The sequence below is a fragment of the Parambassis ranga genome, chromosome 3 (genome assembly GCF_900634625.1).
Source record: "Parambassis ranga chromosome 3, fParRan2.1, whole genome shotgun sequence".
Classification (NCBI taxonomy): domain Eukaryota; kingdom Metazoa; phylum Chordata; class Actinopteri; family Ambassidae; genus Parambassis; species Parambassis ranga.
The window spans coordinates 19,787,095-19,800,013 of NC_041024.1; the positions used below are offsets into that span (position 1 = coordinate 19,787,095).

A 12,919-nucleotide genomic window follows, 5' to 3' on the forward strand; every position below is an offset into this window, starting at 1 on the left:
GCGGTGGCTGGAGTTATTCAGTTACTATAGGATCTACTCTCACCATTGTGACTGATATCATTTGTAGTAGACAACCCTCTAACCCTGAAAACATTCATAACTAAATGTATGTCAATCACAGCTACAATTAATAGGTGCTGTACTGTGTTATCACCCCCCGTAATTAACTTACTTGCTTACAGTGCTACTATAGAAATCTTAATTATTAACAGTTAAGCTAAATACAAAAACACCATAAACAGGAGCATAAAAGTGACTCCAAAGGGAAAAAAGTCATGTCAAAAGTCAAGTTATTTCAGAGTAACATAACATGACAAATGATGCATTGTTTAAATAACTGAAATTATTTGACTATTGATGGGAGACAATAGATTTCTATTAGTAACATAACTTACGTAATATTTTTTGTCATCCCTGGTGTTGCAAAGAAACTCGTGTGGTGTTTCACAATTTTAAGGAATATTTTAACAATATAATCATATGAACTGTAAATGTGTATAAAGTGCGATGCATAATGCGTGAGTGGAGTTACCTACCCTGGAAGGCCTCCTGACTCCATATGATTGGCCAGAGTGACATCATGTGACCATACATCAAACTGCCATTTGCGAAGGCCAATAACACCACAGAGCACATTGCCTGAGTGAACACCCACTCTCATGTTGATATCCACTCCCGTGGCCTCTCGTACCTGCCTGAAGGGATTTTGAAACAAAGGTTATTGTTGTTGAGACAGCTACTATGTGTATAACCTATTCCTTTAAGACACATTGTGAGTGGAAGGGTAATTACAATGTATTCTACTGTCCGAGCCTGTGCCAAATTAACACAAATACAGTTTTAATTTTACTAAATTTAGTCCCTAATCTTTCCATTTTAATATATTATGGGAAACATATATGGTACATAACACAATTTGAACACACATGTATCTTTTGACTGTGTGACGGTACTCACTTGATGGCTTCACACATGTCCAAGCCCATTTTTACACAGTTCTTTGCATGTTTAGGGAGTGACACTGGCAGCCCAGACACACAGTAGTAGCAGTCCCCCAGGATCTTAATTCTCATGCATTCATTTTCCTTCAAAACAAATGACAGAACCCATAAAGAACACAGCAAATGGTGGAAAATAAACCAAACAGTGTTGCACTATTTGTGTTTTAGGTGCCTTGCATGGCAAGTGATAACTCACCTTGGCAATTTGGTCAAACTTGCCGAAAAGTTCATTAAGCATAATCACAAGCTCTTTGGGAGAACAATCACTGGCCAGTTGGGTGAAGCCGACAATGTCAGCATACAGAATACTGAAAGAAAGAATGAAAATGGAACCCTCATAAATACACACTCCCATACAAAGGTCAGATTAGAGAACAAAAATGGCCAAACAAAGTCTGTCCATTGACACACACGATGCTTGGTGAACTGTAACAACTTTTCAGGCAAAAACCTCTCAATTCCAATTTATATCCAGGAGACTTGATCAGCCAATGCAGAATCATTGGGTCTCATTACAGCTGCCCACCAGCAACCAGATATACACAGTGATATCTTATTTGACTCTCTAAAAACCCCAGCTCAGCACCACAAGAAAAACCCACAGTAGCTTTGGCAGAACTCATAGAGAGCACCTGACACCCCCTGACTTAACATAACTGCTCTTAATGTGAACTGAAACTCCAACCCCTTTTATTCACTGAAAGATATGTCAACAACTGTGTAAGGGTACAGTGTATTGCAGGATGTTAGGAAAGACGTTCCTAATATCATTTGATTTAGTGTTTCCATTGATTTAAACTCAGTACAATAATATATGTGATATGTATGACAGAATACACAGAGCGTTACATGTAGGTTGCGGCCTGTAAGCCGACCAACAGAGGACCACAGATACTGTTCCAGCTTCCAATGTTCCACCACGTGATCGCAAATGGCCAGGTGCTTCTCAAGACTGACAACACAGCTAATCATTGGTCTCACCAGGGTAATTGTAGGGTTGGAGGAACCCAGCCCATCTTTCAGCACCTTTCAGCAACATGAAAGTATCACAATGGCTCTTTGATTAAGAAAGCCTTCATGTCCATTTGTGTTTAAGCAATTATTCTTTGGACATCAACAGTTAAAGCATTTTTTGCCACAAGTTTGTTAAATCAGTTTGATTTTATACCAACATACCAAGTATGCATATTTTAGAATTTAATTAGGACTGAATGTGTTTACTGTAAATGCATTTACACCACTGTTAAAAATGCATGCAATGCAATTGGTTTATGGAGACAAAGCTTGGACTGTGTCTTACCAGCATGCTTTTACAAATCAGCTGGTGAGCCATCAGCCAAAGTTCAGTTTAAGCTGCCCCAATATCTGTCAGCACTAATTTAATGAAACCCCCATAAAGCAACTGGGTCACTGCTCTGAAAACACACATACTAATCTCCAGCATTATCTGAATTGCTCAGAGATCTGTTTTATGTGTGCACTCTTTTTTTGACTGTTGTAAGCCGTGATTGTTTTAAGAAGCGATCCAGACAGCAACACAGATGCAGACCTTTCCTGACAATGAGGACTTTAAATATCAGCAATCTTAAAAATTCGAGGTAAAAGCATTGTTTCCACCATCCAATGAAGTGAAGCTGAAGGTGAAGAGGGTGGTAAAATATAAAGACATAAGCCTGTCATACTGGTAAGTCATAACCCATTTGCGAGCCACAGGCATGTTTCTCTTAAAATCTTAGGCAGGACAGTCAATATTCATGCAGTGCTTGTATAAGAGCATCTGATTGTTCCTAAAAGGTCTTGATTGTGATCAATACTACTGCCTTTTAAAGAACAGTGATGGTCTCTAAAATAGGACTTCCATAATGAGGTGATTCTTCACGACAAGGGCTAGTTAGTGATCAATAAAAATCCAAAAATCTATGTTGTTTTATGGTTGTTTGTGGCTGTACCTGACATTCTCGTGCCTCTTGACATAAAGGCTGTGGAAGTTGTTGTCTTTGACCAGTCGCTGTTGTGCTTCTTTGTCTTTACAATCTTGCAAACGCTCCATTATTGCCAGCTTCATCTTCATGGAAATGTAGACTGGCAGCACAGACTGCAGCAAGTTCTCCTGCAACCACACACAGACACTAGTTACATAACTGCAATTTAGAAGTTATTTAGAAGAATTTGACCTTTTGCACTCAATGTACATCAATCAAGCCCTGAAATAAAAAAGGCCAACCTGGGAACAACTAGAACACTTTCAGAAAAATACTTGGCCGGTGGTCCCTCACAGAGAAATTTTCAATTTGGATTCAGAGCAGAGAAGTCGTCAATAAATAAACCTTCATATTGATACAAATACTATATGACTGTTGCCATCACAGCCAATAAAACAGTAAACATGACAAAGTACAAGAGTTTAGCAGTCTGTGTGGGTATAGCACAGTGTGTCAATCTACTAAGAAGAAACATAGCTAGAGGCAAGAGAAATGTTCAAAGTTCAATGGCTTGATTAAGACAGGAATCTAAAGGGGCAACCTCTCAAGAAATAATTAATCCCTCTTCATAGCATCAGAAGGGCATCACGTTACATCATCTGACTCTGACTACACTAGCTTAGTCAAGGCTTGTTAACTCTATCAACAAAATGGTTGTTATGTTCGGTTTTGTGGTCTGCTTGAATGCATCCGCGTTGGAGAAACTGTGACTGTGAGACATTTATTCATATACACAACAAACAAGTAAAGAAATCCTGCTCTTCCTTTTATCTTTGCTGCATGTGCAAACAATCATGTTCAATTCTTTAGACAGATTTTTTTAAAGGGATTTAGATCTGGGCTTCAGCTTGGCCACCTAAGGACATTGACATTCTTTGAAGAAATTTCTGTCTTCATGTGGCTGTAGACTCAGGGTCATTGTCCTGCTGGAACACGGCGTGTCTTCACAATCTAATATACTAGAAATAACTCCTGAATTATCACCAGTATTTTGCTCTAATCATGAATCCTTTTATCTACTTCTGTGGCTTCTGCAGTGGAGCCGAAAATACCCTCCACTTTGGCTCGACTACTGCATGTCATGGTATGTAAGGATGTGTTATTATATTATTTGTACTTTTATTTGTAAACTTTTTATCAGATCACATGATCTTTTCCTTTAATATGTCACAACTTTCCATGAGACTTTTAGAAAAAGCCAAGTGTGCTGTGCCTTTTATTTCCCTTGAGTGTTTCTGGACACCCTCCAAGCTGTGAACACATCAAGGACTCAAGAGACACCTACATCTAATTTGGAGTTTTATTAAAAGGGGTGAATATGTTTTGACTCAACCTTTTATGTTTGATGTCCTTCACACTCTGCCAAGAAGGTTTGGGGGGGGGGGGGGGTACACTGGTCTCTTCCTGCTAAAATTAATGTGGGAACAAATGTGAGGTTCCCCATGTTCTCTTTGGCCAACTTTGTGGACCACTCTATTGTTCCAAGCCCCAGTTCAAACACAACAGAAGGTTTAAATGTTAATCATTATATCATTCCTTCCTGTCCTTCTAGGCAACACTGCACCTTCCCTGTCAGCATGTTTTACATCCCATACTAAGCAACAGCCAGAGCAAAGGAGAAAAGGAGAAAATGGCTTTGAAAAGGCCTCTGAAGTTGACGCATGTCCACACAGATGCATTTAATTTAAAAGGCATCGCAGGAAAATCTAATTTGAGAAGGATTTGTTCGTCGCAATGAAAACATCACTGGGAGAGTCAAGACAAGGCCAGCCAAAGCACAGTAATAAAAAAGAAATAAACATATAGGATAATGGAGATTACTGATTAGCTGTTTGCATCTGGCTGCAATCTGTTTTCATTCAGAGATATTTATGTAGAAAAGGCCATTTTTTAGATGTAGCTATTCTATAGCATGTGCAAGTGTGAACCTGCAAAATGACTGTATTACACCAACCTGTTGTCTCTTTTCTATTTCAAGCTTCATCCGCATGCTCAGGCACCTAAGAGTGTCTTGGAAGGTCTGCCTCAGGGTTTTCTCCATTAGGACCCTATGAAATGCCCCCACCACAATGCCACACACAAACACCACGGTGTTGGACAGCAACTAGAGAAGAACACACCATGAGCAGTTAGTGCTCAAACAGAAACACGTGCTGTGCACACAATTGCAGATGTGTAGTGTTTTGCATCACTGAGGGATGTGATCATTTTTGGTTAGAGTTCATTCCAACAAATATTGCCACATAAACCATTTTGATACAATGAGTAATACATTAACTACCAAGTCACAAAAAATTCTGGAATACCTTATACCAAAATGGTTTTACCTGGCTGGCAAGGTAAGGAGAAGCGTTGTTGCTGTAAAGAGTGAGGCGCAGCGTGAGGGCCAATACATGTGACAGGGATGAGACGACACTCAGCACCACAGCATACCACAACTGAAATGGCAGCATGGTGTAGACTGTGAAGATGATGAAGAGGAAGAAAGGTACCTGGAAATATAAAGGAAAAGGTTTAGCCATATTAAATCATAATCAGTTGCTGTGCACACAAGCTTTCACTGCTCGGTTTTTTCTAGGTCCTAAAAAATTTAGCAAGATCCTATTGAATTTCCAAAATCCAATTTACTGTGACTGAGAGTGCAAGTTTGTGTGACCCCCATGATTCATATCACTACATGAAATATACAAAATAAAACCTTGTTTTGCAACAAAAATATAAGCTTGAATCTTGGAGAGCATGGTTACCTGGTCCCAAGGCAAGATGATAGGGCTGTTAAAGATGAAGGTGTATCCCAAGGTGAGGTGTGTTGCCCAGACAATCAGGCCCAACAGATGCCTCCATCTCTGTGAGAGCATCTCCGTACTCACCAGCACAAAGACAGCTAGGAACACACACAGGCTGGTGCTCACTACGCTCACAAAGGCACAATGTTCCACAGCACTCTGTACCAGGAATCAAACAGAGGGGGGAAATAACATTAGAACCACATACATCAGGATTTCATTAGTTTCTTCCTGTGTTTTAAAGACAGAAGTAGTTAAAGATAAGACAAATGTGGCACTATGGAGGTGCTGTGTGGCTTCGGGTACTGCAAAAAAGGAGAATTAACGTATTCAATAGAAAATGATATTAACAATGGAAATAAGTTTCATTGATATCTTTGTGCTCCTCGACCAAAAATAACATGTGATTTCAGTCTTGTAGACCTGTACATTTAAAATGGATGATCAGTGCAAAATGTTGAGGTACTGAAAATTAGCACTTAAAATACAGGATGTAGGATAAGACAGCTTCTTTATTTTACATCAGTCTCCGCAACATTTCCTCCTTGCTTGTCCAGACCACCATCATCCTGAATGACAAGCACACATACACGTTTATGTGCATGTGTGTGAAAAAAAATAAAAGCTTGTATTCGAGTGATGTGTCTAATGTTTGTGTGAATGTCTCTTTACTGTATGCACTGTGCCTGTTAATGTATGCATGAAAGAGAGAGAGTGTGTGTCCATATCTGTGTATGACTTGTTGTAACTGGGAAAAAGAGTGGGCGTTTAGTGGGAGAACACAAGAGAAACCAAGGGGTTAAAAGAGCACTCAAGAATGAGACGGAGATGAACAAAGTCAGTGTTAATAGATCTCTGTGTGGAGAAGGCCATCACTGCATTGTATGTTGAGCTTTCTGGTTACCATGGCAGCATTGGAAAAGGGCAGATCTCAACTAAAGCACTTTTCGCTCCCAGTGCAGCTGTGAGTCTTGACAAATCCTTTTTTTGTAGGCAGAAAAAGAACAATTATTTTAAATCAACTGAAAATAAAACCACGAAACCAAAATACAGCTGTTCAGTGAATGCTACACAATGGAATAAAAAAAATCCAGCTGTATTGTTTCCTCTGTTGTCTTAGATGAAAATAAAGTGTATCTTACAAAAAGCTTATTGTAAATTCTATGCAAACACCAACGCTGGGGTCATAGCTGCAATGGCCGGAAAATTAAAATATGAAAAAAAAAACACTCGTGTGTACACAATAAGGTCTACCAGCATCCTCTATAGCCCTCAGAAACATATAGACCCACTGTATTTTCCAAATATATACAACCCAAACAAATGGATTAAAAGTATCTGCCATGTGCATCTGTGCTAGAAGTGGCACTTCAGTTTAGCTAGTTTTCTTCCCTGCTCCACTTATCCTCCAGTGTCCACATTTAAAGAGGAGTTATATAAGTTGACAGTGACTCTCTGACACTGGCGGCGATCCCCTAAGTGACACAGTGCCTCTCCTTTGCATTTAACAACTGTGTTATACAAGCGCCACCCCAACATTTTCTGTTAACTGCTCTGTACCCTCGGTGACCGTGGAACAGAGACAAGAGAAGAAAAGAAAAGCAGAGTGATGGAATGTCAGGCAACATATAAAGGAGTAAGTGTATTTTACATTAGTTAATGCCAGAAATGAGAAGCAACTGACATGAACAAGAACGTCACTGGATGGAAAATGTGATTGTGTGCAGTGCACATGTGTGTGTTTTGTGTGCATGCAGGAGATATTTTCACTGCATGTGTGTGTGTGTAGTGTATACATGAGTGAAGGAGCCATTGTCTGAGAGTGAATCGAGAAAAAGGGAGTGTGCCAGAGAGTTGGCAGCAGCACAATAGAAGGAAGGTTAAGATGTTTTTTTCCAACAGGGAAAAGTAATAATACATGATGACTGAAGCTGTCAGTTCACTATATGGCCAGCTGGACTGACTGAACTGCTACCTGCCATTGCGCCAAAACTAACAGCGTGCTGCCGATCAGCAGAAGCCAGTGAATACCTGCCTTTCCTATCACAGTCAGAAACACAATTACACTCTCTACACACTGACAGCTACATTGTTACAATTATCATTTTATTTGTTAGTTCCCTATTGATCATTTTTTCTATTCCAATTTAATCATTTGTGTATAAACATGGTTTTATCTGCTTGGTTGTGTATTTAGTCAGGAGACATCTCTCCCTGTAGCTGACCTTGATCTCTGATCTTCCTGTGCACAAAGGCAAGACAGTTTCCTGAACAGAGATGTATCATTATCAAACACACACCCCTTATATAATATAGAAGATGCATTCTTTTTTCCACATCTATTTCAGCACTGCCCTTCACATTAGAACAGTTGCACAATCCCTCTCTCATTCACGCTTCTCAGCACCTGCACTGGCAGTGAAGGGGAGTTAAGAGCTTTATTTACAAAGTTGTTGAGAGAAAGTTTTTCATTTTCATATCAATAGTCATCCTAGAGACTCAAACTAACCATCCAGTCAGATGCTTTACATTTTAACTGTGTAATCTTCTGTTAAATAGCGCTGAGATACTAAAGCCACTTTTATCAGTATGTACTATTGTTCAGTACATACTGATGTCCTATTTACACATTGTTGTCCCATTTACATTACTGCAATACGATGACAATCAAAAATAGTTCATTTCAGATGCAAGAGCAAGAAAAGCAAGAAATGAGTAGCTGCAATTATCAGTGTTGTGTATGACGTCTCAGTAGGACTGTTTATTGAATAATAACTGCTGACATGCTTTTAATTTTATCAACAGTGGAAAAACTTGTCTCAAACACTGAAAAGACTTGAACCAAATTCTTGTAGTGTCCTCTTAATAAGTAGAAGGTAATTAATTTAATTATATTACAGCATAACTGTTTCCATAATCTGCTTATCTAATATAATTTCATCAATTAGGAAATGAGGAGAAAAATAACTCCGCTAACTATACTCTGAGATGTGATTACAAGGGCTGCAGACTCTGTGCAACACACCCACTGTCAACAAGTCTGGTTATATGTTATAATGTTTTTAATAATGTTTTTCAAGTTTAGGAAACATTACTGTAGCATCACATGTGTTTGCCCTATAAATTGAATCTGTCCAACTCTGGTGTGGTCTACAGGTATTCTTAAGGCAGCTTTCCAAAAAATAACAACTCATGTGCATGGGTTCACAACTAGATCAGTGACTGATCAATGACAATCGTCCCTCCTCAGGGAGATTCAGCAGATATATAGTGGGAATGGTGTAACTGGCAACATTTACAATTCACAATGTCAAAAACTTTGGAGAAAAAATTAAGGCAACAGACTCACCAAGCCCAAGGAAAAGAAGAGGATGAGGAGGATTCCACAGCACACCATAGAAAGGCCCAGTAGATGTACCAGCGGCTGATACTGGCTGATGCAGGAGAATTTCCGGTACAGTGCCTCATTTTTCAGTTCCTGGGTGTTTAAAAGGTATTTTCCCTTGGCTGGCATGGCTGACACTTCTTACATACGCATAGCAAGAGTTAACAAGGAGCCCCAGAGAGCAGTCTTCGCAACTTATTTCTGTGTGCCCAAGTTTGTTAAAAAGTAGTCCACAGTTCTTGACCTGTTGGGGCCACCCTTGCTAGCTCATGACACCCACGTCAAACTTGCATCTTTCCTTCGCCGAGGCATCTTGATTGTTGTTGATGCTTTCACTTCTTTGTTGTAGTTCTCTCCACTAGTTGTCCCCACCCTCCCTCTCCGTTTCTCTCCCCTTCGCTAGTCCTTTTGTGTCTTCTATTCTCTGTCTGGTGTTGGCAAGCAAACGTGCTTCATCCTTTGCCAACTACTGTGTTGCTCCCTTCAGTGAGTTTGAGTAATAACCCTAGGGCTGGGAGACACAGAGGAGGGGGGATTAAGAAAGGGGAGGAGAAGGGTTAGAGGGAAGGGTTGGAGAAAAAGAGGATGTAGTGAAAGGAGCAACGAAGGTCAGCAAAGATCCCTCCAGGATTTAAGATGTAACAGAGCTAGGGTTGGTAGCCTCTCTTCCTAGAAGAACCTGGAAAGAAGGGAGAAGGCAAAAAAAAATAGTAAGAGATAATAAACAAATGTATTTTTGTCTTATTTTGGTCACAGCTTTCATAGGGAGTAGCCATAATGATGACCACACTGGTAAAGAGGGGAGTTCCTTTGGAGCCATGAAATGAACAATACCATGCTATTAAAGTAACTCCTAAACAACCAAACAAAAGACTATACTCTCCAGACAACTGAACTAATTAAACAAGACAGATACAAACCTGGCCTTACAGTAAAAAGAGATATGAGGCACATTAAACTAAAAAAGCAGACCTACTAATTAAATTGGCAAACATGTACATAACTGTCACTTTCAGCTAATAAGGGCTAATAAGAGACATGTAATAATATTGGAGAGAAAAATCACTGGTGTGAAGCTCGCCAGAAACAATATGAACTTTGTACTGCTGTCAATACAAAGCTCATTTCCTCCATTTGCTTCCATCTCTATCTATCCCAGTGTGGACTGTGTAAGACACTGCTTCATGTTTGCCTCTGACATAGCAACTGTGACAGATGCTAACAGCCATAAAAAGGGAGCAGAAGCAAGAGGACAGTGGGTCAAAGAAGGACATATACACCTAACTATTACACTGTAAGTGAGATGTTGCCACAATGCTTTAATGTTGTGATACATTTCTTTGCTGTGGAAAGCAGTGTGGTGACTACCCCTGTGACAGTTTTCAAGCACTTTTACCTTTCCCCCACAATGATTCTGCAGGATAGAACAGCATCCAGCTGGCCCTCCACACCATCAGATAATACACCACTGACGGTCTAAAGGCAGTAAAAGCAATAGGGCAAGCAGGGAGGTAAAACAAAGCGCAAAGTGGTAGAGGGAGTTCGTGCCCTCCACTTGCATCAATAAGAACCAGCTGGCCTATAAGACGGGAGCCCTGAGGAGATTTTTAGTGGCCGTTTACACAGTGGAAATCATTTACTTCACCAACTACTAGATGTTAATTCCACAAACAACTGTACAGAGTGCTGATGCACATTCTTTAACATATGTTACAATAAATGTATGTCAAATCAGAAACAAACATGTCATGCATGGGAATGTTCAGCTAAGGTAAAATCACTTATTCGTAAGTCTAGGACATTAAAAAATAGCAGTGGTAACACTTAAAAAGCTAAACATACAAGATCATTTTTTAGTCTGTGAAAAAACATGGTAAATGCTAAAGGAATCCAATTCATCATGTTAAGAGACCTTTTAGCTTGAGCACATAAACAAGTAAAAGTCCGGACAGCCTGACAGGGAACAGGAGGACTGTTATACCTACAAGCAGAGATCTCAGGGGAGCTTATAAATGGGACAGAGGATGGTGCTTTTTTTCCTGTTTCTTTTTGTGTGGTGGTTCTGTTTGGCTTAACCACTCTTTCAAACACATTTGTATGGTTTCATAGAATTTCTCAAATGCACCTTATTAACTAGTAAGCGACATAAGTACCGGTAAACATGACCAGAACACAACCTGGAGCACATTGATTGAAATCAAACCCTAATTGCCAATAGGATAGGCTCCTCCATCTTTTTCTCAGTGACTGCACACATCAAGAGGAAGCCAAAACTTTGATAAAATACTTAAATCAATGACAGATCACTGGCCAATGAAAACTTATTTACCAGACAAAAATGCCATGGCAGCATGAAGGAATGGTCCTTTTTCAATCTTCAACTCTGAAGTTACTATAAGCTGCACCATTAGACCTGTGACTGTGTGGGGACAGCAGACAGGGATGTACGCCTCAGTAGAGCGGAGATTTTCTCAGCAAGCAGGACAGAAGCTGTGCTGCACTGACTGCCAGGGCTTTCACTATGAAAGGTTGGCAACTGTGAGAATCACACTGCACCCTTGTAAACTGGCATCACTGAATCGTCGAGCAGCACCCATACAAAGCCTTTTGACGTCACTGTGAGGTTGCAGGAACATACAAGCTCTTTTGTCAAAAAAAGAGAGGGTGAAGTAAAACAGAGACTGGGAGCTCTCTGCATGTTGTTTTTAGACAGCTCAGGAAAACAACGTGACTGCAATTGTGGAAGCTTTACAGGGTGAGTCTTTATTATGTACAAAAGAAAAAAAAAATACACACTTGGGAAATCATTATTGTTAGAGTTTTAAGTACTAAGTCTGTTTCCATGGTGATGGTCCAGTTGTCAAGTGCTGGTTAAAAAAAATCTGTCATTTTTTTAAGTACACAACACCCTGATTACTGTTTGTAATAAGTCTCGGGTCAATATTTTTGTAGACTTGTCAATAAAAACATGCCATGCTGAAAATGAACTGTGTAGAGTTACATTAATACAAATAACCTAGATAATAGTTGCTATTCACACTACATTTGATCTGTACTAACTATAGTGTGTTCACACTTACAAGCACACAGCAAAGAAAAAAAGCATTTAAAAAAAAGCAACAGACAATGCTGGAAAAGGAAGCAACTGGAGGACATTCTCTATCGCCTCTAATCTGTACACAACATTGTATTTGAAGTCACACTAAACATTTAAAGACTATTTGTTTTGTTGAATTGCTGGAACTTTACTCCTTCAAAAATGCCGCCTGGAAATGGCCAATCTATTCTATGCAAAGAAATCCCCTCATTGGCAATGGACTAAAAGATCTAGCTAAATCTTCAACAACCCTCAAGCCAGTATTAAAACCTTTTCATGAAGAGGCAAACATGCTGGTCTTGCTTCAGAGCAAATTACTCTGCTTTTATGGTCGCCTTTGTGTTGGCATTCTATAAGCTTGGACAAAAAAAAAGGACAAAGAGTGATCGCCGTTAAAGAAAAGAGTACTGCATTTCTCAGCCTATACTACACAGAACCCTGGTTAAAGGTGATGTGGGTTAATGACACCCAACCAAAAAGGAACCAGACAAAAACTGGCTTACTTAGGTACTCAAGTCAGAACATAGACTTAGTTATAGTCAATACCAAAGAAGAGACTTCCTCTGAAAAATTATTATATGTAAATCATTATTATTGTTTAAGTTTAATAATTATATGTCGTAAAATATAAAAACCAAGGAAATTTACAAGCCTGAACTTCAGCTGTC

General features: G+C 39.5%; 1 protein-coding gene across 3 annotated transcripts in view; it reads right to left on the reverse strand.

The window, feature by feature from the left end:
• adcy7 (adenylate cyclase 7) overlaps positions 1–12,919 on the reverse strand; it is a 36,690-nt gene that overhangs the window by 12,041 nt on the left and 11,730 nt on the right. For all 3 annotated transcript variants that reach the window (XM_028401107.1, XM_028401105.1, XM_028401106.1), the window contains exons 2-9: positions 9,119–9,833; positions 5,731–5,928; positions 5,311–5,475; positions 4,938–5,087; positions 2,951–3,111; positions 1,198–1,309; positions 958–1,085; positions 537–695 (exon numbers count right to left, since the gene is read on the reverse strand). In XM_028401107.1, the coding sequence (XP_028256908.1) occupies positions 537–695; positions 958–1,085; positions 1,198–1,309; positions 2,951–3,111; positions 4,938–5,087; positions 5,311–5,475; positions 5,731–5,928; positions 9,119–9,283 (1,238 nt within the window). In that variant the 5' untranslated portion in view covers positions 9,284–9,833. The remainder of the gene's footprint in view (positions 1–536; positions 696–957; positions 1,086–1,197; positions 1,310–2,950; positions 3,112–4,937; positions 5,088–5,310; positions 5,476–5,730; positions 5,929–9,118; positions 9,834–12,919) is intronic.